Consider the following 26169-nt stretch of genomic DNA (forward strand, 5'->3'; position numbering starts at 1 on the left):
CCAGATGGTGCAAATGTGCATAGCTCCATCGAAGCCCAATTCCTGACTCTATCACTGACTTGCTGGGTGACCTTGCGAGAGCCACTTACATGTCTCTGGGCCTCAGTTTCCCCAAACCCACCTGTGTTAAAGGTCTACAAAAGAGAGGGCCAGATCCTCAGCTGGTGTGAACTGGCATAGCACTGTTGAAGCTGGTGCAAACTGGCATAGCTGCAGCCACATTTGAACTCCATCAGTTTATGCCAGCTGAGGATCTGGTCCATGATCTTCTTGCAAGGGCAGACACATCCAGAGAGGAAAGAAGGAAGACAAAACTTCCTGATACGGGGTGGTGGTGAGGTAAAGCTCCGCCCCTTATGTCAAACATTTTTAAGTTGAGGTGTAGTAACTGGAAGCATTTACTGCTGATGTTCTGTGTTATGGGGTGTCTGCTTTAGAACAACCACCAAAAGGACTTTAAGGGGTTGGTTATAAAAAATCACATCTTTTATAAAGTGCCTTTCACCCAAGCATCTCAAACCACTCTACCAAGGTGGGTGGTATTAACTCTATTTCTCAGAAGAGGAAACTGAGGCACAGAAGTGAGACAGGGAATTAGTGGCACTCAGAAATAGAACACTGGTCTCCAGACCCCTAGTCAGGTACTCTAGTGACTAGGCACCGATGCCTCCCTACTTTCAGCTTGGAGGCAGGATTTGGGACTAGATATGGCTTCAAGCTGAACTTGAACTTTGACCCTCAGGTCCATCAATTTACAATACATACAGCTTTCAGACTAGCTTGGCAGAAAGCAGTTTTTACAGGAAGGAACCACTTTAATTATTGGGCATTTATCACAAGTCACAAAGCAATACCAGGTAAACCCCCAATTCTTCTGTCTTGTCATCAGATAGTCTAACCGTGACAATTAACCCATTGTCATCTATATGGGAAATCGAAATTTCACTCTGCTCTACCAATAAATGGCTACACAGGCTGTGCATTAGCTTAATTTAAAGCTGTATTTTTAAAAAAAAAAAAAAAAAGCTTCATCCCTGCCTGGGAGATATCTTCAAGGGAGGATTGGGCAGGAAAGGAGGAACCTAAAGGGATTTCAAAAAGGGGTGGGGGAGCAGCTTTAAATTCCACCAGAGGCAGCTATCGCAGGGATAAGCTTATCAGCACATCCTCCAGCTGCTCTAGCCACACATCCTCCCTGACTAGCACAGTCTACTTGTTGAGTTGAGCTTTCCCCCTCATAGAATCATAGAATATCAGGGTTGGAAGGGACCTCAGGAGGTCATCTAGTCCAACCCCCTGCTCAAAGCAGGACCAATCCCCAATTTTTGCCCCAGATCCCTAAATGGCCCCCTCAGGGACTGAACTCACAACCCTGGGTTTAGCAGGCCAATGCTCAAACCACTGAGCTGTCCCTCTCTTCCCCTCTAGGCTGCTACCATTCTCCACAGCTGAAATTACCCTTCCTGTCAGACTTTCTGCTGCTGGGGCTGTGTGCCAAGGCCTATGCCTGCAGTGTAGACACAGGAATGAATCTGCCCAAGTTTTTGCAAAGATCTTGCAGGGCACAGACACCATCTTCCTCCACGCCCTGGGGGTGCTCACCCCTCCTGTGCCCCGCCTCTTCCCACCCCCCTCTACCCCTGCCCACCTCTTCCTGCCCAGTTCCGCCCCCTCCCCCGAGCGCATCCCATGCCCACTCCTCCCTCTCCCACCCAGCGCCTCCTGCACTCCTGATTGCACGGGGCAGGAGGCGCTGGGAGGGAGGGGAGGCACTGATCAGCGGGGCCGCTGGCGGACGGGAGACGGGGGAGTGGGGAGCTGGCTGCCAGTAGGTGCTAAGCACCCACTAATTTTTTTCCATGGGTGCTCCAACGCCTATGTTGCAGGGCACTAGCCATACGAAAGGAAAATGCTGAGTGCATAACAAGCCAATATACTTTGGGTATCTGCCTTAAGGAAAATACAGAGGATTCTGTAGGCAGGAATGTTGAAAGCAAGCAAGCCATAGAAAGCGAATGGAACAGGAAAAATACTAGCTTTATGGGAGCTTAAATAGGTATTTATGTGGATACCTACGTCATAAAGTCCTAGTAAGCTCCCTCTCACAGTCATGCTTTAGATAGAACAGAAGGAGCTCTTGAAAAGTTGACTCATGCAACTGGCGACAGAATGATGCAAGTTCAAATCACAGCATAACTGAATGGAAGTGCTCAGTGGGGGATACGTGTTGTGAAGCATGGTGAAAATGAAGATGGGGAAACAGCTTGTGACATAGTTTTACCATAATGGTAGGATGAACCCTCTGACTGCTACCAGTATGTTCCACTCCGGTGCACTCAGAGATATGCCTTATTAAAGTGTTCCCATAACAGGCCAATAGGATGGCATATGAGGCAGTAGATTCCCCGCCGCCTCCAACTGGATAACCACAGTTCTCTGTGTTGCTGAATTACAATTTAATTCAGAGACAGTAGTATTGCCTCCAGTATGCATTATGTATCTGCATCATTCATGAGACCTTCTTTAAGTCTCTTAACTTTAGTAATCAGGATTTCATCCAGGTATGGGAAAAATTCTAATGTATTGTGCCCAAATATATACGTTGTTATAATTACCAGGATCACCAGTGTTTTGGGATAGATACACCTGTATATGTGTGAGTGCTGCAGCTGTTCTAGCCCAGGGCTCATTTTAGGAACAAACTACCGCTGTGAGCCCATTTGAGATAATAGCATGAAAATTTTCTGCAAGGAGTTCAGGTACCCTGGTGATAAGTATGATATAATAACCTGAGTAGAAGATTTAATTAAGTTGTTGTTATAGTGATATTTTTCCCCGTGAACCAAGCAAGTGGGTCAAAAGAAGCAGGGCCAAAATTTTCAGATGTGGCCTCTGATTTTGGATACATATGTTTTTGGATCCCCAATTTAGGGTCCACCTTTGGCCTGCTTTTCAGAAGCGCTGACCACATGCAACACCCATGCTTTCAGCTGGACCAAGGTGTCTCAAGTTGGGCACCCAAAATCAGAGGCTATTTTGAAACTTGTTGGGCCAAAATGAAGCAGAGGAGACCATCCCACTGCTGTGCCAAGAACAAACACTCTGATCATTAGCAAATATGAGTAATGCAGGGCTCAGGTTGAATTCCTGATCCACTTGAACCACCCCTGTTCCAATTTGACAAAGGAGCTTGACTTTCAGCAAGCTCGGGTTGGGCACCCTGGTTTTGTTGTGATGTGATATTTACTTTGTAGTGTTGTGACATCTGCTCAGAAGAGCCCAGTATCCAGGTGCTCATACCTTGAGCACCAGGAGGAGGAGGTCTGCTTCCCTGTGTAGCCAGCCTTTTCCTTCCACCCAAGCTCTGGAGAGTGCCTCTTTTGGGATGGTTCCCGGGGATACCCAGGGGTGTGAGGCACCTTGCTACCACCTGCCAATAGTGTGAGGAAGCCTTTTCTGTACCTGCCATGGGTGAGCTCCCCAATTCCACCAGCCACGGGCAATGCAAGCAGTGCCCTCTAAGCCTCACAGACCATGCTGTTACCCTACAGACTAGCAATTGGCACATCCCAAACCCCCAGCCCTCTGTCTCCCTGAAGTGTCCAGCCCTTGTTCCATTGGACACACTCAGTATTCACAGATTCACTGCTTCCACAGAAACAGTACACCCCAGCTCTGCCAGTTCTACCTCACATCACCACTCTGCTTAACTCACAGCACTTAGATATGTTTACAGTGAAATCAAGTGTAAGTTTATGTAAAAAAGTGTAGAGATTCAAGTGTTAGCAAGAAGTAGTATTGGAGACAAATGGTTACACATACAATCATAACACACATTCTAGAGCATAGACTTAATTAACAAGATCCTCTCATGTCTTGTAGAATATTGTTTACCCCCAGAATCCTTGCAGTACTTTACAGCCAGGTTGGCTGTGACCTTCCTTTCATTAGACATGCATTCTGCCAGTTTGCCTCCTAGGTGAGGGATCCCATGTGTTTCCTTCCACCCCAAGATATTCCATACCAATCCTTGGAGTTTATTCAGAAACAGGACGCACGCACGCACGTGCACACACACAGCCTGCTTATTTCTCTCTTGTAGATTTTACAATCCTTAACTCCTCCCCAGGCTCCGCTAGGCATACATTGTGAGGCATTCAATACCCAAATAACCAGACAGGGAGATAGGTGTCTGTTACCTTCTGCCTGAAAGGAAGATGTCCGAGGCATGTCATCTTTTGGTGAGCTACCTTAACTCCATGACCTTAAGGACCTAATTTTCAGTACAGAGACATAATTCCTTAAATACTAGCCATACGTACATGGCCTGGCTCTGGCTCTTAGCCCCTGAGGCCCTGCCCCCAGGCTGGAAGCTGGATCCACCTTGGGGTAAGAGCTGCACGGGCCGCTGTGGGGAGCCATGGCCCCTCCACTTGCCCTGGGCTGGGGACACAGACGGCGGGGACACAGGCCAGGGGCTAGCTTTTGGAGCCCCCCACCCCAGGAAAGTAGAGGAGCCTGGGCTCCCTAGCCCAGCTCTGGCTCCCAGTTGAGTAGGGGCATGACCCTGGGTAAGAGGAGGGGCAGGAGCAGGGCCTCATAGGGGGAGGGGCCTCTTGGCCCCCCACTTTTAGGAAGAGTCTGTTGCCCCTGCCACACTCTGTTTCTCATCCTGCAATCCTAAGCCTCCTGCACTATTCACCTTCAAGCTTCTGCAACCAATGAGACAGGGAACCTATATAGTCAACAGCCTCACTTGTGACACAGCCCAGATTCACCCCTAGAGCACTGGACTATTTTATAACTCATTTCATATAAGGGGCCTGATTCTCCTCTCTCGAACCCTACAAAGACATTTACACATGTGCCAAGTGGGTATAAAATGTAATCAGATGATGATTTTCCTCTCCACTTCAGTGGGGCTATTACCAAGTAAGGTACTACTCAATGTGAGTGAATGAGCAGGATCAGAGCCCATAAGCGGTATGGTATCAGTATGAAACAAAGAAACTGATTCCCCCCCCCCCCTTTTGTGTGTGTACATAGATTTTCTGGAAGTTAAGGAAGTTCACATGTTCAAGGGTGACCAGGATGTTAACAAGCAGGAGCACCATACTGACAAGTACTACCACCCTAAGTTGATTGTACGCCGTGGACAGCCTTTCCTTATCCAAATTGACTTCAACCGTCCTTACAAACCTGAAAAGGACCAGTTCTGGGTGGAATACCTTATAGGTAAGTGCCAAACAGGAGCAATGTAGTGTTAGCAAAGTAAAGTTTATAGAATATCTATATCTGTTCCAAATAATATAGTATCTAAGGGCCTGATCTTCTATTAAAGTCAGTGAGACAGTAGGATGTGCTTAAAGCTGAGCATATGCATTAAACGCTTTGCTGAAATGGGGCCTGGATCTGGCTAGCCTTACTCATTCATTTAAGTCAATGGAACTACTCATATGAGAAATGTGAGCAGGGTTTGTCCCTCTATGTATATTCAAAAGCTGTACTTTACTATATTGGATTGCCAATGTTATCACTGGTTTATGTTTAGGGGCAAAATGATAGTGGTGGTGGGCAGATTAGAAAAACTTGTTACAGTAACTCCTCACTTAACATTGTAGTTATGTTCCTGAAAAATGCTACTTTAAACGAACTTATGTTAAGAGAATCCAATTTCCCCATAAGAATGAATGTAAATAGGGGGGGTTAGGTTCCAGGGAAATTTTTTTCGCAAATATTCCCTGCGGAAACTGAATGTGATGATGAACCCACGCTATCCCACTGGAGCACACCACTCCCTCCACTTTCCAAAGTTCCGGGGGCTGCATGTGTGTGTGAGACAGAGACAAACCGTGTGTGTGTGTGTGTGTGTGTGAGAGAGAGATGCGCATTGCCCCTTTAAGTACACCACTCTACGTACACTGTCTTTTTAAGTAGATCAGCAAGTTGAGAGAGCTGCTGCTGCCAGCAAGCTCCCTCAGTCCCGAGCCCTGTCGTGTCTCCCCCTCCCTGTTCTGTGGAGATGGGGTACAGGAGTGGGGGGAGAGGGACACCCTGACATCAGCACCTCTCTTCCCCTCCACCCACTGCACAGCAAGCAGGAGGCTCCCAGGAGCAGCTCCAAGGCATAGGGTAGGAGCGGCACACAGCAGTCGGGGGAGGGACACCTGAACTGCCCAGCAATTGATAGCCAGCTGGTCGGCCACTGCACAGGGAACTTAGGGGAGCTGATGGGGGGGCTGCCGGCCCACCCTGGTTCCAAGCCCCCACCAGCTAGCTCCAACAGGCTGCCCTTCCTGCAAGCAGTAGACAAAGCAGGTGGCTGCCAAACAACGTTATAAGGGAGCATTGCGCAACTTTAAATGAGCATGTTCCCTAATTGATCAGGGACATAACAAAACAATGTTAACCGGGAGGATGTTAAGTGAGGAGTTACTGTACTTGCAATTTTGGAGAATCTAGAGAAAAGAGCACGAGATTGTAGTCAGGAGAAATGGCAGAAATGTGTGTGTTGATATAAAAAATAGTTCTATGCACAAGGGGAAAAACAGAACACTAGAACTGTGAAAGTTTCTATAATGTGTACTTGCAGCTCAATATATATTAAACTGGAAAATTCTTAGGCAAGGGGGGAAAAAGATTGCAACCTTGGAATCAGAAAGGTATTGCAATCATAAAGATCAGATCATGAGTCATCCTGCACAACTACTCAGGAGAATAAGAGCAGGCATATGGTGACCCCTTGCACCAGATACCTCCATCACAGGGAGAGGAAATGACCCCCTCCTCCAATGCACCAGCCAGTGCAGACAGGGGATAGGCTGCAGGATATGTCCTTGGTAAAGAAGGGGGAAAGCGAGAAAGCAGACTGCAAGTCTGAGTCACAAACTGCTTCCCACTCTGCTTCTGGGTCAGCGCAGTCATACGCTGCCCCATACAGAGGGCTTTTGGTACAGTCACAATTTCACCGAGTTCTCTCTCAATTTTTTTTCAGACATCTCTGTTCCTTCCTGTTATAGATTGTGTATAAATTGGTTTGAATTGACATTTAATATAGCTTCCTGAGAACTGCATTTTAAAACTTGTATTACTGATTTTTTTTCTGCTCTTGGATTATGATCATATATCCACTTATTAGATTTGTTACTCTATCTTTTAAACATATACATGATGAAGAAGTTGCAGTCTGCAGTTCCCCCCGCCTCCCACTCTGTTACTTCTCATTTCAATTAGGGTTAGGAGGCATGTTGTGGTAGTCTAATGAGCTGATTGGCTAGAACATCCGTAAGTGCCTTAAAATTTAATATGCACAAAGATTATTAGTCCTTTTGGGGATTTAATTGAATTCAAGGCTTTTCCAATTCATCTTTATATCTTTAAACAAACAGCTATAGATTGAAGAAGTGAAAAATGGAAAGTTTGTTTGTTATTGCATTGTGTGATGTATGATGAATAAAACAAATTTCAGAATTCTTTATAAAAGTGATCTTTGTTTTTAATTTTTTTATTGAAGAATTCTAAAACTTTGTAGATTCATTTCCCATACATAACATGATGCAATAAAACAAAGTATACATGTGCATCGACAGGGCTCTTTCCCAACATACATCTTCCAAGTTTCACACCATGGCTTCATGGGAATGCATAGTGTACTGGTATGCAAGGGGCAGTGTCTGGTATTTCAGTGGTTGCAGAAGAACCTATGATCCAGTGCTCATTGAAGTCAGTGGAAAGACTTCCCCCTAGATCACATTAGAGATGGATCTGAACACTGTGGAGAAGCTTGCAATACAAACCCAGTTCCACATCATAACTTTACAATCGACTCCTTTCTTTATGATGCACCAAACCAAAACCCCAGAGCCAAACTTTTTTTTCTTTTTCTTTTTAAAGCTTTGGAGTGTTTGAAATCCAGATCCATCTGTTGGGGCTTGGTCACAATTCTAGTCCATGTTCTGTGTAATTCAGAAACAAACGTTGCATTTCCCAACTTCCAAATGCTCAGCCCAGCCACTGGCCTCTCTCATCCTGACCCTAGTCAGTCCCTCCAGTGCTGTGTCTGGACCAGGCCAGAGAGAAGTCACCAGCAAATAGCTACAGCAAACCTTTTTATTAAACAGGAGCACAGTGGGAAATGATAGTCACCTCAGACATTTAGAGGGATGAGCTAATGGACCTTGTTCTTTAGCTTAGGGGCAGCAGCACAGGGTAGTCTCCTTATGTGGCCCACCTGGCTGAGTGGGACAAAGCCCTACCTTCTGCCAGTCAGAGCCAAACTTGCTCAGTGTGGCCCCGTCAATGAGTGGCAAATTATTTCCACAAATCTAAATCCATATTCAGCCATCCTGCTATTTCTTGCTGAGCATCTCGTATGTAGTTCTTTTTTGCAGTCTCATGTTCGTAGGTTCCAATGGGAACTGAAAGCACTCGAGCACCTCTTAGGAAACCCTCAGCTGTAGGTAAGCAAGAGAACAAGGAGCTAGTTTTTATGAAGGAAGACTTAGCTGCTTTTCTCCTAGTGATTCAAAGTGCAGTGTTTCAGAGTTGCTATTCTTTCCGCAGGATGTCTTTCCCTAAGGAGATGACAGAATTTCACAATACTTAAAGTAGTGAGCATCCCTTGATTAGTGAAATACTTGATGGCAGTACACTGTTTAATACTTGATGCTGTTGGGCAGCAGTCAGACCTGCAGCATGTTTTCTGATCATGGTGCAGGACATAGCTTCCAAAAGGCAAGCAACGAGCTGCTGCTCTATCTGGTGATAAGCTTCCAGCCCTACTGAACTCACTGCCAGCACTAAGCAAGCTGGAATCCAGAGCACTGCTTAATACTCAGCACTCCGACAAATGTTTCTCTATAACCACATTGGGGTGGGGTTTTATGTGGGCAGCAACAACAAAAACAGAACAGTACACGTGGGAGGAGGAAGTCATGTAGGAGAGCTAAGCTGACATTTTGTATTGGCAGTATGTTTGCATCTTGCTACTTCCTTCTAGTGGAAGGTTCAATATTTAATGATCTTGAGGGGACGGGGAAGAGGTTTCTCTACAAATACTTAGGACCAAACAGAGACTGCTGAAAGATTCAGCATTTTGTTTGCCATGAGGAAACTCACTCTGTCTGCATTTAGTGTCATGTTCCTGGGAAGCAGGCACCTGGCTTACCAAACGTAAGCCGGGAATTGGGCAGACAGCAGCAGCAAATCACTGCAACCCAAGCCAGAGCTTTGGTAGATAAGAATGTAAAAGGTATTGCATGAAAATAAGTGGTGATTCAGAGGAATGTTGTAGATTTGAAAGTTTTTAAGTTGATGAATATTAAGCAGCCTTACAGGTGACTGTAATGACCTGCAAAGATCCTCCCCTCCTCTATTCACAAACATGTAATTTAAAATAGTCAGATAAGAGACCATCACAAAAGAAGCCATCCCAGGTTTTACAGCAGATTTAATGCATTCCAGGGCGGGGCTTGAGGTGTTTAAGGCTCAATCCTGTGTGGTGCTGAGTATCTCAGCAGGAGCAGATGCCCTTGGTTCCTGGTGAATTCAGTGGAGGTTGAGGGTACTCAGCACCTTGCAGGAGGTTCTCTTTGCAGGATCAATCCCTTAGTGAGTGCTGTGTAGATACCAACATAGAACGTATGTGTTTAGTAGGGTGACCAGATGTCCCAATTTTATAGGGACAGTCCCAATATTTGGGCCTTTTTCTTACATATCCCCCCACCCCATCCCAATTTTTCACACTTGCTATCTGGTCACCCTAGTGTTTAGTAAAGATGATTCTTGCTGACAGTAATTCAGCATGGAGGTTTAATAGATTAAAGACCAGTTCTGCTCTTAAAAATGACTCATAAGCGTGGGAACTAGAGTTGTGGGGGGTGCTGCAGCACCCCCAGGCTCCCAGCTGCTGGCCCCACGCGTTCAGGCTTCTGGATGCCAGCCCCACACGCCTGGGGGCTCTGCTGCCGTCCAGGGTCCCAGCTGCTGGCCCCAAGCCCAGGTCTCTGAGGCCACCCTGCGCCTGGGGCTTTGCTCCTGGCCTCAGCTCAGGGAGTGGGGGGAGTGGACAGGGGTAAGGGGGCTGGCTTTCAGCACCCCATTAAAAATGTTCCAGCACCACTGAAATGACTGAGTAACAATGGCACTTATATACTCCAGAGACCTGGTCCCTGCGTGTATTCAGATTTATCACTGTTTACTTTCCTGGCTAAAATAAATTTTTGCTATTCTTTAGTCCTGTTAATGTTGCAGAGCGCTATGGGAGAGTGAACTGGATTCCATTCTGGCTTGTGCATTGATAACAGGACTCTGAACTAAGCTAAATTTGGATTGCAGAATCCTTTTAGTTGGTAATGAATCACATTGGGTGAACTCTCCTTGCTACCCTCAATAGCCTGAAATTTGTTCTCTAGAGACGTTTCATGAATAACAAATTTGCAAAAACTCAGTCTGATTGCGAACAACTCACAAGCAGAGTGAAGTTAACTGAATACATTATTACAAATAGTTCACGCAGCTCCATTTAAAAATATGTTGTTTCACAACACCGTACCACACAGCTACCTAGTGAATACAGTACCTTAGCGGAATGTTTCTGTTAAGATGATCAGTAGTGAAGTTATGTAAATGTTAACATTTTAGACAGTTGTAATTATGTTTCACATGTAACACCTCATTGAATATGTTGTCCTGGGGAAGAGCAACTTAAGTTCTTCTAGCTCTTTCTAGGAGCTCCATGAGAGCTGTGCTGGTTGAGGCTATAAAATGGATGCACTGAATCAATGAATCCACCAGACATCCTGGACGTATTCATTGCCGGTCAAGTTGGGGCTGTGTTGGCTTTCTGGCAGCCTCCTGGTGAAGGGGCAAATGTGGGTATTTTGTGCCACTGTAAGCCCCACAGCAGATTTTTCACAGTCAGGGAGGGGCTTGTGGGAATCTGCCCATCTGTTCATATTGCTGCAGATAACTAGGCTGGCACCAGTGCTGTGAAAAAGCTCCAGTACGAGCACTTATTTAGAATTGGTAGTTCTAACTATGATTTCTTCGAGAAACAATTGTATGATTCGGTCTGCTAATATGGCCTTCAATCTCACTTTTCATAGTAGTTTCTACTCCTGGGGGAATTCTGCAGCATGCCCTGTAGGGGTGCGGGTATCTGGGCTGGGGCACCCTGTGGCTGGGCTCTGGGATGTACGGGTTGAGGGTGTCTGGGCTGGAGGGCGCCCTGTGGCTGGGCTCTATGGGGGAGCAGGTGAAGGTGTCTGGGCTGGGGGCACACTGTGGATGGGCTCTGGAGGTAGAGACTGAGGGTGTCTGGGCTTGGAGGGTGCCCTGCAGCTGGGCTTTTGGGGATAGGGTGTACAGGTGTGTGGGCTGGGGTGTGTACACCCCATGGATGGACTCGGGGGGAGAGAGGGATAGTGAGTGTCTGAGACCAGAGGGGAAGAATTTTCCCCTAAGATGTGCCCAGCTGACACATGTGACGCACCCACACTGAGGTTCCCAACAGAAGCACAACAGAGAAACAGGAACTGGTTTGTCATAGGGGTTTCTTTACCTCTCTCTACTCCTGGAGAAATCTTTCTTGTTGTCTGCATTGTTACAGACATACTTGCTGACCAATATTTTGAAATAAATTACCAAATAATTGAAACTGGTGTGATGATATTGTGTTATTTTGACAACTAAAATATGCAGAATTTTGCAGAAATTTTAATTTTTTGGCGAAATTTTTTTAATTTTGACACAGAATTCCCCCAGGAGTAAATAGTTTCCTGTACACTACCAAAGCTGTTGATGACTTTATATGGTACATCCTTATTCTAATGAGATATTTCTATGCATTGTTGTAAATCTTAGGGCTAGTCAGACCTTCCTTAAATGGCTTCATAAACTCATAGATATTGGTCTATCTATAAATGTTATCTTAAACCTCTAATTTATCAATACACTTCAGAAATGGTCATAAATCCCAGACCTCTTGGCTAATCTTACCCCCACTTCCCATGCATCTATAAATCAAGGAATATTTCTCTGAAACTAGAGCAGAAACTTCCTTCTCTCTTTTCTGTAGCCTTATAGGACAATGCTCAGAGAGATTGTTACTCACATTAAATCAGTCAAGAGTAAAGAATTCTAAGGCCTGATCCTTTATGCTTTATCCAGGCCAAACTCCCCGGAAAGTCAAGAGGGTATTTGCCTAGTAAGGACTTATGGGGTCAGGGGCCCGGTCCAAAGCCCTCAGAAGTCAATGAGAGTCTTTCCAGAGCCCAGGTCCTTAGTCTACTTTTAAAGAAAAAAATGTCACTTTTAATTGATCAGAACTTTTTTTGACATTTAATACAGAAGCAGTAAATCTCATGCTTTGTGAGGTTAACATTGCCAGTGGAGTCGTTTTTGCCCATTGGATCCAGAAAAGATTTTTGACTATTTGAGAATGTTGCCTGGGATGGTCTGTTTTCTTGATGGCATGTCTGGTAAAGCACGTTGTCTCAGTCATTACGACAATATGCAAAAGCGGACTGCCTCGGTCTCTGTGACATTGTGGCAAAGCACATTTTCTGCCTGTTTAATCAAACGCCAGGGTTTAATTAAGTAAATATTTTTCCCCTTTAAAAAGAATGGATTCTCATAAACATACAGGAACACATGATGGGCTGAGCAAAGAGTCCGTGCCGTGTCCCATGTTGTTTCCATTTTCTAAAGGAGCTCCCATTCTTTGGAGCCAGAATTATTTATGACCATTGGAACACACTTCCTAAAATTGGTCCAGGACATAAAAACAACTGCATGCCAGCTGCTAGCTAAGAACAACAAATCTGTTTGTTTTTTGCATGATAATGTCAAGGGTATATTTTTTTCACCCTGGCATTCTTTGCCAACAGCTAGAAAGACGTAGGAAAGGAATTATCTGAGACCTTCTACAAAGTCAGGATTTTTTAATGCAAAAGGACCTAGATTCTGTTGCCCAATTACATCCATGCAACAACAGTAACTTTTAAAACTTGGCTTCTTTTTTAAAAAAATGCCTGTAATAACTCAGAGTTAGTAATAGTTAACAGTGAGTGTTTAGCCCGTTTTAGCCCAGGGAATGTGGTCAGATCTGGGTAAAGCTGTGCTGAGATGGGTATGTGTGTTTTTTCTAAATGTTTTCAAGTCTGCATGCAGCCCTGCTGAAGGTGATGCTGTTTGAAGATGGGAGGGAACCAGATGTGACACTATAGGCAGCCTCTTAGAGACACTAGTACCTTCAAGGATTTGTTCCTCTTACAGGCTGTGATCATTTGGGGCAAGAAGGTTGGTTTTTTGTTTTGTTTTTTTGACAGCTGGGTGTTTGTAAAAATTACTCATGAGCGTTAGCTAATCATGGTCCCAGTGCACCCACCTACCATCCTCAGTCTGTTTGTTACAATAAGGCTTACCTCTGTTACAAGGCTACTATATTCTGGCTCTCAGCTCCAACTTATTTATCATCCTGTCACAATTGTTATACTTCCAGGACCTGCTTGGAAATGGATTCTTTATGCTGTGTATGAAGGGTCTATCTGGGTAAAATGAATGAGTTGAACAGGAAAAATATTAACCTTACTGTGTATATAGGAAGACAGATTCTGGCCTCTTTCTTTTAAATATCTGCTAATGGCTGAAAGGGATACTGTGCAATATCATGGGGCCCCCATATTTTGATATAGATCTTAAAACTAATGCAATCTGGAGCGGGGGGAAATGTCCTCTGGAGTCTAAATATATCTTTAAAAGAAAATTCCATTATTCTGTCTGCCAACAAAAGTATCCCCAACCAACACCACCACTGATTTGTGGGACCTATCCAAAAACATCTTGCACTCCCTCTGCTGGCCCTGCAACAGCAGTTAACGAATATGCCCTAATTGCAGAGCAATACTGATATCAGTATGTGCTCGCTGGTGCACATACAATGAATTAAAGCAAAATGACATGTTAGCGACAATCTTGATTAGAACAATGGAGCTGGAGGAGGAAAGCCCATGAGAGTTTTCCCTGACTCAGAACTGACCTGATGTTTGTTAAACTGAAAATAACAACCTTGGTATCTATTTTGGCAGGGTTTTGTTTAAAGAGCTTGTTAACTGGAGGAATATCGCTCTTGTGTTGCTGACTGAACCTTATTCTGCCTTCCTTCCTCTCTTCCCCACAATCAATGTAAATTCCTCCCATATGCTCTACAACTATATCCACCACTAAGCCTAGCATACTATAGTAACTGACAGGATCTTAAGGTAATGCTGATATTCCAAGCAACTGAGACATGCTTTAAACAGAGCAAATTTCTATGTGGGATACATATGTAGGTGACCACAGGTCTTTGTTTTAATTTAACTGGTTTATTCTTTTACTTCTAAATCAATATGCTTGTAGCAGTTGTTGATGTGATGATGGATGGTGAGAGTTTATCTCCCTGTACAAAAGGCTGGGCTGTGGTTTTTGTAGGTGCCTTTCCTCTTGTTTTTGGAGTACCTTATTGCACATTCTGTTACTAAATAAGATATTGGACACCAGCAGGAGAAAGCCCCAAGCCAGCAGTAAGGATGGAATCCCAGCCACACTGAATGGCAGAACTCCCATTGACTTCAAAAGGGGTTAGGATTTCATTCTTAAGTATTTGTTTACTTCCAAATAATTAGGCAGTTTGGCATACCCAGGCCCGGTTAACTCTGGGCCAAATTCATGCCTCCCTCATGTAAGTGAGCTAGACTTGGGGGAGGGTTTAATGAGCGCTACGTCTGTACATCCATGAGGTGGAGAAGCACAGTTAGTTTCCCAGCACCGGAGAGCGCAGAGCAGAGGGTTACTGTCCATACTAACAGGTTTCAGAGTAGCAGCCGTGTTAGTCTGTATCCACAAAAAGAAAAGGAGGACTTGTGGCACCTTAGAGACTAACAAATTTATTTGAGCATAAGCTTTCGAGAGCTACAGCTCACTTCATCGGATGCATTCAGTGGAAAATACAGTGGGGAGATTTATATACACAGAGAACATGAAACAATGGTGTTACCATACACACTGTAAGGAGAGTAATCAGATAAGGTGAGCTATTACCAGCAGGAGAGCAGGGGGTGGGGGTGGGGGTGGGAAACCTTTTATAGTGATAATCAAAGTGGGCCATTTCCAGCAGTTGACAAGAACGTCTGAGGAACAGCGTGGGGGAATAAACATGGGGAATTGGAATTAATTTGCAAACTGGATACAATTAACTTAGGCTTGAATAAAGGCTGGGAGTGGATGGGTCAGTACACAAATTAAAACTATTTCCCCATGTTTATTCTCCCCCCCCCCCCACTCTCCTGCTGGTAATAGCTCACTTTACCTGATCACTCTCCTTACAGTGTGTATGGTAACACCCATTGTTTCATGTTCTCTGTGTATATAAATCTCCCCACTGTATTTTCCACTGAATGCATCCGATGAAGTGAGCTGTAGCTCACGAAAGCTTATGCTCAGATAAATTTGTTAGTCTCTAAGGTGCCACAAGTCCTCCTTTTCTTTTTGTCCATACTAACTGTCCCAAAGAACACGTATCAGAATGGGGTGAGAACACTGAGCGGAGTCATGGCCACCCACCTGCATTATTTACCCTACTACATAGGAGTGGCAAACAATGCCCTTCTCCTCCCCCCATCCTACCCCATGAGCCTGTATGAGCCACACACAACTGAGACCTGAATGTACAAATATAGGTCACATCCCACTTGCCTTCAGAGGAGTAGTCCCTTCTGAGTTCTGTGAGTGAAGTGAGACAACGCTGGCTCCAAAGTGAGTCACTTTCCTTATAATGAGGGATTATGCTGGGGCATTACGATGAGTTACTACTCCATAAACATTCTTCAAAACACTGTTAGGAGGGAACTGGATGGTTCTAGGTAGTAACTAATGAGTGAGCCTTTCATGTTTAGAAGTCTTGTTTTAAATTCAGACCAGATCAACAGTGACCAAAAGTTATTGCCTTCTGGTGTCCCTTTGGTGCCCTGTGTAAAATGTGTTGATGGTTTCAGACCAGTCCCTAGTAGGCAGATGTTCGCATCACAGAAAGTGCCATCGCTGACACTCCTGTTGTCAGTCTCAGGCCACAGAAAGGGCAAGGACCGAATGAGCCTGGAGACTGAACTCCTCTTGCCTCTCACATCCCTGAGGCGATCCCTGAGGCATGTTGGTGGGACTGTGTGATGATGGAGCTAGCAGTACCACTGGTTGTTTTCACAAACCCTCAAATTCACTTTTTTAAAATATTAAGGGTAAAAATATTCTATGATAGGCAAAGCTGGTGGCATCACCTATTATTAAGGTTGCCTGACACTTCCCATTATAAGATCCTGTTATTAGTTGTTTATAACATTGCAAATTTTAACCATTTGTGCTGAAATTTTGCATGCTCGGTGGGTATCCACCTCAGGCTGAATTGTTTTGGAAAATCTCAGTCAAAATGGTTTGGCCGTTTCTGAGAATGAGGTTAGAGAGAAATACTTGGGTTTTTTTGCCCGGGTTAAAATAGTTTGGTGACCTTTTTTTTTTTGCGAAGCTTTGGTGCCCCTATGCTTTGGAGCAGAGACTTTAAATTTGTCAGGGATGTGCCTTTTGCCAAATTTGCCCAAGTTTTAAGCCTTTGAAGAATCATAGTTTGGACATGCTCAGACTTAGATTTTAGTAGCTTAATTCCCTGAAGATTCTACCCCCACAGGCATGCTCCAGCCAGGACTTTCCCCGCAACTGCAGCTCAGGACTGCTATGGGCCAGGTCAGGCCTATTCTGGCCATCTGAACTGGGAGCTGGGAGTGTCTCTACTGTGCTCTCAATGATCTCCTGCTGGGCCCAGAAAGCATAGAGGAAGAAGATGTCTAATTTGAATGGAGAAGGGAGAAGCGCCTGATCTGCAGGATCGGGGGCAAGTAGATTGGAACAAGGAGCCTGTGGGGAGAGGACACTGGGACTGGTTAGGCAAGGTGACTGTGAATGGGAGCCAGGGAGGAAAATGGGGGTGTGGGGGGAGAGGGGGAATTGGGCACTGAGAACAGATGAGAAGACTGGGCCTGGCTGGACAAAGACTCTGTGACAGGAGTGAGGGACTCGGAGATTGGACGAGTTGTCCAGGGAGAGAGATTGGGACTGGAAATTAGTGGAGAGGAGGAACAGAGGAAGGCAGGACCAGGAATAACTGAGCAAGGAGACTGGGATGAAAAACCATGGGTGGAAAAGGGACAGGACCGGGATAAGGTCAGATAGGAGGGGATGGGGCAGAAGGGGGTCACAATTTAGGGGGTGTGGGCAGAAGAGTTTGTGTTCTTTGGAGCAAACTCCCTCCAGATCCTGGAATGGAGTCAAAGATCCCTGAGTCTCACCATTCCTCTAAGTCAGCAAATATCTGTGACATCCACTGCCAAACGCTCACCCCCATCTAGTGCTGATCCATCTGGAGGATGACTACCTGCTATTGCTATCAGTTATTCCATTAGCTCAAGAGGTGGAGGTTTGTGTGGTGGCTTTAAAGCTTCCAGCCCTGCCGATGACCAGTGTGAGTGTCAACATGATGGAATTTTTGGGTGTGGTGTTCGTTTGCTAGATTCTTTAAAAACAAACAAACAAACAAAAAAAACCCCTAAGAATTTACACACAAAATACGTTAAAAAAACATTAAGGTTACAAAGACAAATACTGAAAAGTTAAAATATGACAGAACTAAGGTTGCCAGGGCAACCTTTGGCCCCCTTGTATTATGATACAGACTTTAATTACATAATTAATCCTCTTTCCCCCCTCCTATCCCCATTTGTTTCAGAAGTTGAAAGATGTGTAGTGAATGAGGCAGGGGACTGCAGGAAAAGAAAGGGTGGTCTCACGGTTAAGGCAGTTGAAAGCCACCCTGGAGACTTGGATTCTATCCCTGCCTCTGCTACAGTGTTCCTCTGTGATGCTAGGCAAGCCACTTAAATCAAACTTTTCACAGGTGGTCACTAACTGGGTGTTCCTCATTTTCCGGATGCCTGAGTTGAAACTGTATGGTCTGATTTGTTGAAAGTGCTGAGCACTTGCAACTGCAGTCAATAGGAGCTGTGCTTTGAACTTAGAAAATGCTACATAATAAGTTCTTTGAAAAATTAGGTCCCAATTTGGGCACCCAAAATTAATGGATACTTTTGACCTTAATCTCCGTGCCTCAGTTCTCCTTCTGTAACATGGGCATAATAACCTCTCACCTCAAAATGGTCTTGTGAACATTCATTAATGTTTGTAAAGCTCTCAGATGCTATAGTAATGAGTGCCATAGAAAAGTGCATGAGGAAATCAATAATTCTGTCTTCAAAGCAGGGTTTGAGTAGTGTGAAGTAAATAAGGCCTGTGGCCACACACTGAATAATGAGGAGAAAGTAAAATACCATGAAGTGAGCATCATCCATCCTGTGCATGGAATGAGGCCAGATCCTGTGGAAAAAATAGTATGCAAATGTGTATTGAAGACTGAATGCATAATATGTATTGCATAATCCATCAGAATCACTCTGTCAGTTCCCACAAGCCCTCAGTTAATTGCAAATGATGACAAACCAACCCCAACTTTTTCACTCAGGACAGGCACCCTGACCATTCCCAACTCTGGAACCTTCCCAGTATCCCTTGCTTGGCAGTCTCTGCCATCTCCACTCCTGAACCTTCTTCCCTAACAAATCTTGACTGACTTCCAGCAATAGGGGCCTCCTTCATTACCCCTATCCAGAACTTTCTGCCACCATTCAGGACTTCTCCTGTTCTCATCTCTCACACATCTAGAACCCTTCCTTCTATCTGCTTAAACCACTTGTAACACCTGACCTTCCTCAAACAAGTTTCTCCTCTTGAACTTTCAAATTCATCCAGTTTCTCCACCTACAGATTGCAGTAGGTAACATTTTTAAGGGCTAAAATATGACTAATGGGATAAAAGGATTATGAGGTGCTCAGATACTATAGTGATGAGGGCCATATAAGCATTTTAGGTAGATGTATTAGCAATATTTCAGGGAAATTCTTGCAGATGGCAGTGTTGTGCATTTAATAATTGAATGATAATCATGCCAAAAAAGAGGGGAAGTGGGGAAAATCTTACCTAACGACGAAGAATAACTAAAAGCCTAACAGGCCAAAAAAAGTCATTGTCACTGAGTTCTGTCCTGCACCTTTGTATTACTATATCAATTCACATTTAACATTAGGCCTTTATCTGGCAAAAGAAATCTTACACAAAGTCAAAGTGAACCCATTCATCACTTTCGATTTGCACAACTTCTTTTTTCCCTCACACCTTCATTCTCTTGTACACTTACATATATGGTTTAAGGGGGAGGGAGATCAAGTGCAAAAGCTTCTGCATAAATTCTCCTTAACTCTGAAGCTAGTGAATAGGATTGCCCTTTTCCTTGACGCATTACTGTTCTGAGGAGCTCTCCTCATTTGTCGAAGCGTAGACATCAAAGACATGCTTTACAACCAGATGGGACTACAGTTCATTTATTAGACTGGCGGACAGTGTTCGATGCCATTAAACATAACCTTAGATTTAAAACATGTAGTGCCAGAAAGGGCATAAAGTTGGGAACAACACCTTCCAGAGATAAAAGATAATGACAAAAGCTGTAATTTAAAAATTACCAGAGGAATGCAACGTTTAGTAGGCAATTCTTTTATGCTACTTGTTTACATTTAATAAAGCAATACGCTGCCAGGTATGAGATGGCTAAGGGTATGTCTGCATTGCAATTAGACATTGGCCCATGCCAGCTGAGTTGGGCTTGTGGAGCTCGGGCTAAGGGGCTGTTGAATTGCAGTATAGATGTTCGGGCTGGGGCCGCAGCCCAAGCTCTGGGACCCTCCCACCTTGCAGGGTCCTACAGCCTGGGCTCCAGCCTGAGCCTCAACATCTATATTGCAATTAAATAGCCCCTTAGCCCATGCCCCATAGTTCTGAGTCAGTTGGCAGGGGCCAGCCCTGGGTTTTTAATGGCAGTGTAGCCACACCCTTAAGTATACTGGTAAAAGGATATAAAATAGAGCCAGTCTCATCAAGGTTGTTGGCTTGAATCAATTCAGGTCTCTGGTCACTAAAATTTGTCACTATCTATGGACACAGGGTGAATCGTATGAAATGAATTTGCTGTTAATCCAGGTTCCAGTGGACAGATGTCCACATTATGGAAACCACCATAATTAGCAACTTTGATGGCAGTGTTAGCAAAGGGGACACAACCGGTGACTAAGAACAATTCCATCGTGGTCAGGTGTCTTTAGACAAATGTGACAACAGCCTTGTCTACACTGCCACTTACAGCACTGAAACTTTCTTAGCTCAGGGTGTGAAAAGACACCCCCCCGGAGCGATGCAAGTTTCAGCGCTGTAAAGTGGCAGTGTACACAGCGCTGGGAGCTATTCCCCTCATGGAGGTGGTTTTATTACAGCGCCGGGAGAGCTCTCTCCCAGCGCTGGAGCTGCGACTACACAGCCAATGTTAAAGCGATGCTGTGGCCGCGCTTTAACATTGGCTGTGTAGACATACACTAAGAAAATGAGGACTAGACAGTGCAAGGGATTGTTAGGAGGGTGTGGGGGATATCAGTGTTAGGTAGGGTTACCATATTTGAACACTCAAAAAAGCGGACACTCCACGGTGGTGGGGGGTGGGGTATTTGCACCCAGTATCTACCAACTCGCGTTGTATTAATGTGTTATTGTACTGTTCTGTATGCTGTGCGCTACATGTTGTCTATATTGAGTATATATAAGAAAAAGTGATATGGCCTCAAAAGTGAAGTTTAATTATTTAAAGTTTACCGTACTTCTTTATATGTAGTGAGTCCTTTCCTTTCACCAGTTCTTCAGTTTTCTTTCTCCTCATGTGCCCACACATACTTCTCTGTAGATCAAATTTTTCTCAGCAGTGGCTGATTGCTCTTTAAGAAGGCATGAAAGTCTTTACAAGAAGTTTGTCTGAAGTTGTATTGTACAAGTAGAATTCCTTTCAACGACTCAACATTCAAGTTGTTCCTTTCCTTTGTCTACTGGCTTTGCATCAGTGAAAAAATTCACTCTACATTTGCATTGTGAGAAGGAATAGCAAAGAAAAACTGTGCAATCTTTAACAGTTCTGAATGATACTCAGTGTTTCTGGATTTCTCAAAATATTTGGTGCACTTCTGGTGTGCTAGCAAATTACTGAACTCTTCATCACTGTTGCAACTTTCTGTAAACTTCTTCAGGTTGCTGACCTGATCAAAACACTTCACGTCATCAATTTGCACCCCCTTATTGATCAGGTACTTGATACAAGGTTCCACATCACTCCAATTTGGTGCCTCACTCAGGGTAATCAACCTGAAACAAGAGAAGTCTTCCAGGGGTCTAAGCCATTTCTTCAAATATTCTAAGCATCTGCTGTACATATTATCTGCTTCAGCACAGAATTTGTCACACTCTTCATCAATTCCTTCCATGCGCTTTTGTGCCAGTAGTCCCTTAACTTTCAGGAACATAAAGTTGTGAGTCTTGCATTCAAGAAGGATAGTGTGAACCGAGTTCAAACTTTTCAGCACTTCCACGACAGAATTGCTTTCCCTTTCGATTTCTTAGATGTAAGTTTGGAATACACTCATGAGTGAATGCATGTGCCAAAGGTAAATCTCACTTAATTCATACTCAAAAAAATGTCTTAAGCACTGTGGGTGGTTTGTCCTGTGACAGAAAGAACGACTTCAAGGCTGGAAACATCTGTATCAGCCTTGTAATGCCTGGAAGTAATGACAGCCATCGTGTCTTGCTATGAGAAAGCAGCTTTCGGTATTCAACATCAACAAACTCACAGTACTCCTTCAGTCGCTCAGTTCGGACAGCGTAGATATGAAAGTACTCGTAAATTTTAAAAATAATGTTCTTAATGTCAACGTTCATTCTTTCTGCTGCATGGTGTACACAGTTGTTCAAAATGTGTGCTGGGCAACCCACACCAATTAATGTTCTCTTCTGCAACAACTTCTTGAAGTTTGCAAACACATTCTTTCCATCTTCATCATGCTGGAGTCTTCCAAACATTGTATTGCAGTTGTCACCTGTAAATGCAATACACGTCTCAAACAAACCATTTTTTTCAAATGTTTGTTTTATGTAATGAGCAATCGTGTTGGCAGATTCATTAGGTGTGTTCTGGACCTCAATCAATTTTGACTGCAAACTACCATTCTTCCAGTCGAAATACTGAATAATTACTGGAAATATTTTCCCTGAACCTGTGATTGCTTCCTCTGTAGCAACTCCACAGTAAGCTACGTCATTTTCTTCAAACATTTTCAGAACAACATCAACAGAATGCGGTGCAAGCACAGAGAGAACAATTGCTTCTGTCTTGGTTCTAGCACTTGAAAATTTCTGTGCTACTTCAGAATCAGGGAATGTCTTCTTCAACAAGACAGATGTGCAATCCATTGACTTAAAGCTATTACGATGCTTAATGGTGTGAAATGCAAAAGCACCCTCTGCTTCAGTAACAGCATCCTCTGATTTGCTGCCTAGTTTTACAAAATAATCGGTCAATTTTTGTTGATGAGCTCTCTCCTTGAACTGCTTTTTTGTGCTTGTCTGGGTCCACATGAGTTTGTAAATCATTAGCGCCTGTATTTTTCACAGAAATGCAAGTACCAGGTCTACATACCAAGCACTCAGCTTCCCATTCTTCTCTACCACTTCGAGAACACAGGAAGTTCATCTTTAGTTCTGCAGTGGATTTACACTTTCGTTTTGGCATTGTGTTTGGGGGTAGTAAAATAAAATATCAAATAAAGAGCTCTTGAGGAAACACTGCCATGCACAGTATGAACTCAGAAAAGACACTGAAATTGTCGACATTGCACTATCGCCACTATGGAAAAATGAGACAACTTAACAATGCTTAAATATGAGGCCCAATTCTGCTGCATGTTCAGGCCACTTTGTGCTAGTGAAGCATCCAGTTTAGCTGGCGACTGAGGGATTCCTCTTCCTTGGCTGGCAGAGTCCTGGGAGTGGATCTTAAGTCTCCCCACTCTGGGCTGCTGACACAGGGGACGTGGCTGGGAACGTACCCATAGGGTGACCAGATCACAACAGTAAAATATCGGGACACACTGGGGTGCTGTCGGCCCCGCCCACAGTCCACTCCCGCTCCGCCCCCACTCTGCCCCATGCTCCACCCCCACTCTGCCCCAGGTCCCACCCCCTCTCTGCTCGGCCCCACCACTGCACCCTCCTCACCGTCTGGCCTGCCGCTGGCTTGCTGCATCCTTCCTCACCCCCACCCACCCACCGCTGCTGGCTCCCTCGCCGCTCGCCTCTTCAACCCCCACTGCTGGCCTTTTCACCCCCCAACCCACTGCTGGCTCACCGCTTGCCTCTTCACCCCACCCCACTCACCTACTCACCCCTCCTGTCGCAGGTCCCTCTGGCTCCTAGGATCAGGGGCAGCCGAGGGGTCTCCACGTGTTGTGCCTGCCGCAAGCGCGAGGTCCATGGCCCCCATTGGCTGGGAAAAGCACAAATGGGAGCTGCCGGAGCAGCGGACCGGGGCTTGCACGTGCCGGCAGCGTGCAGAGAGCCCTCCGCCCCCACCCCCCGACCTGACCCTAAGAGCCAGAGGGACCTGCCGGGGGGCGAGGTGGGGAGTCCCGGGGGTGCTTACCTGGGGTGGCTCCTAGGAAGCATCCAGTAGGTCCCTCTGGATCCTATCTAGGGTCAGGTCGGGTTGGGGGTGGGGGCGGAGGGCTCTCTGCCCGCTGCCGATGCCTGCAAACCCCTCCCTGCAGTTCTGATTGGGTAGGAGGGAGTTGGTGCAGCACGTGGAGACCCCCTCTGCCTCTGTGCCCAGGAGCTGCCCACACTGCAGGCTCCTGCCGGCGGGCGAGTGCTGGGAGCTACCCCAGGAAGCACTGCCAGCCCCAGGACTTTGGTGCGCACGGTGAGGTGAGCAGTCCCTGATATCGGGACAAAGCGCATCCCAACCGATGTGGCAAAATCCCAGATGTTTTTAGATATTTAAAAATTCCTCCTGGACGGCGATTTAAGAACTAAAAAGCCAGACATGTCTGGGAAAATACGGACATATGGTAACCTTAGTGTTAGGTCACTAGTTTGAATTTGGCCAGTGAACAAAGGCATTACCATATAACAATTGTTTCTCTCTCTATTTGTAGCCACAGCTCAGTTTTAAGTGGACATATGCCTACCTCATAAAAAATATCATCACACAGTAGCACCCTTTTGGAAATCTCAGAGGGCCCAGGGACTGATGTCTACTCCCATCTCTAGAGGGCCCTTTAGATCAAGGATGAGGCACATCTCAGGGCACTGTGAGGGAGCTTGTACTGCTATATCCGTTCTATGGACAAACGTGGGCCAGATATTTTTAAAAGACGTATAGGTGCCTAAAGATACAGTTAGGCACTTGGTGGAATTTCCAAAAGCACATAGGCACCTAAACACCTTTAAAAGTCTGCCCCTTAGTTTAATGGGCGGTCAGCTGGGCAACTTTCAGCAGCACAAAGTTCAGACTTTCCTCTTATCTTTTTAATTGAATAAACCAAGCAATTTACCCTACTCTTCAGAATTAGGTGGTTTGGAAGTTGCTAGAGATGTCTACTGAATAATCCAATTTTGCTGTCGTTTGCTGTTGTTTATACAATTACTGTACATCAAAAGTAGGAGAAAAATACCTACTGTAGAGGGAAGAAGGATCAAATCCACCACCAGTTTAAAGGGCAATCCTACATTCAGATCCCAATTGTTAGTAGCCACAAGACTGTCATCTCTTATCCCTCTACACCTTAATTTTTAATGGCCTTTTTAAGATGTCCTGCACTTCATCTTCCTATGTTTGCTATCGAGTTTTGTTTTTTCTTTCTAATTCCTTTTTCTTTAGTAGGTCTCTTACTTCTGTTGCATGCCCCAATAAACAGAATATATAAGCAAAAAGAAAAGGAGTACTTGTGGCACCTTAGAGATTAACAAATTTAAATAGTCTCTAAAGTGCCACAAGTACTCCTTTTCTTTTTGCGAATACAGACTAACACGGCTGCTACTCTGAAACCAGACTATATAAGGTATCTGGTTTGCTGCATCCCTGGACTTTAGGGCAAAAATGGCTATGTATGTGGTCCTGAACAATCCATCAGATGGAAGCATAGTAGAAATGCAGAGGCTGAGCTGTGTTATAAAGTTCAGAGCCAGAGCTAGATTTATGTTATCCCAAAATTTAGGGGTGTTCAGATCTGGGACTCTCTCTACGTCAGCATTATACAAATAATTGGAAAGGAAAATCAGTTACATGCCCTATTCTCCACTTCAAAGTACATAAATGCTATATTTTCACTCTGCTATTATTAGACTTGTCTGTCCCTGTGCATTTGCTTTCCATTCATCTGTATAAGAGCTTGCTGAGATCTGACTTACGATTTATTAGGGCAAGGATCAGTTTGGAGTTCAGGAGAAGTGTGATGCAATATCTAAACAATGCTGAGATGTGGTGTTATCTATTATCTATATGGCAGTAATACCTACAGGCCAGGGCCCTGCCGTGCTAAGGACTGTACAAACATATAACAAAGACAGTCCCATATAAATTGAAGAGGAGACAACTGGTGGATGCAGCAAACACATGACAGGGGTGGGAGGAGGAAGCACAAGGAAATGATGAGAGACTTAAACTGAGGCATTTACAAAGCTGTCAAATACATTCACAGAAGGTTCCTCCTCTCTTTCCATTACTGTAGGTCGTTATCCACAGCAAAACAAAGGCACTTACATCCCAATCCCTTTGGTTGAAGAACTGCAAAGCGGGACATGGGGAGCCAAGATTACCTGGAAGGAGGACAGTTCCATTAGGCTGTCCATCATGTCTGCTCCGAGCTGCATTGTGGGGAAATTCCGCCTCTATGTCGCTGTCCTGACTCCCTATGGCATCCTCCGGACAAAGAGAAACCCAGAGACTGACACCTACATACTCTTTAATCCCTGGTGCCCAGGTGAGGGGTGTACAATATTCAGATGTTCATACTTCTGAGACAAGACCCATCTGTTTCCCCAGGCTTTTGGGGAGACAGGGGTGTGATAAAGTTTGTGATGGAGGGGGTTATTGTCTGGACTTG

The 26169-nt window shown here is 44.8% G+C and overlaps 1 protein-coding gene across 2 annotated transcripts in view; it reads left to right on the top strand.

Moving 5' to 3' along the window:
• The window catches only part of F13A1 (coagulation factor XIII A chain), an 88780-nt gene that overhangs the window by 7269 nt on the left and 55342 nt on the right, over positions 1 to 26169 (top strand). For both annotated transcript variants that reach the window (XM_084620958.1, XM_084620959.1), the window contains exons 3-4: positions 5047 to 5235; positions 25795 to 26046. In XM_084620958.1, the coding sequence (XP_084477084.1) occupies positions 5047 to 5235; positions 25795 to 26046 (441 nt within the window). The remainder of the gene's footprint in view (positions 1 to 5046; positions 5236 to 25794; positions 26047 to 26169) is intronic.

This window comes from Lepidochelys olivacea (assembly GCF_965140295.1).
Source record: "Lepidochelys olivacea isolate rLepOli2 genome assembly, chromosome: 2".
NCBI lineage: Eukaryota > Metazoa > Chordata > Testudines > Cheloniidae > Lepidochelys > Lepidochelys olivacea.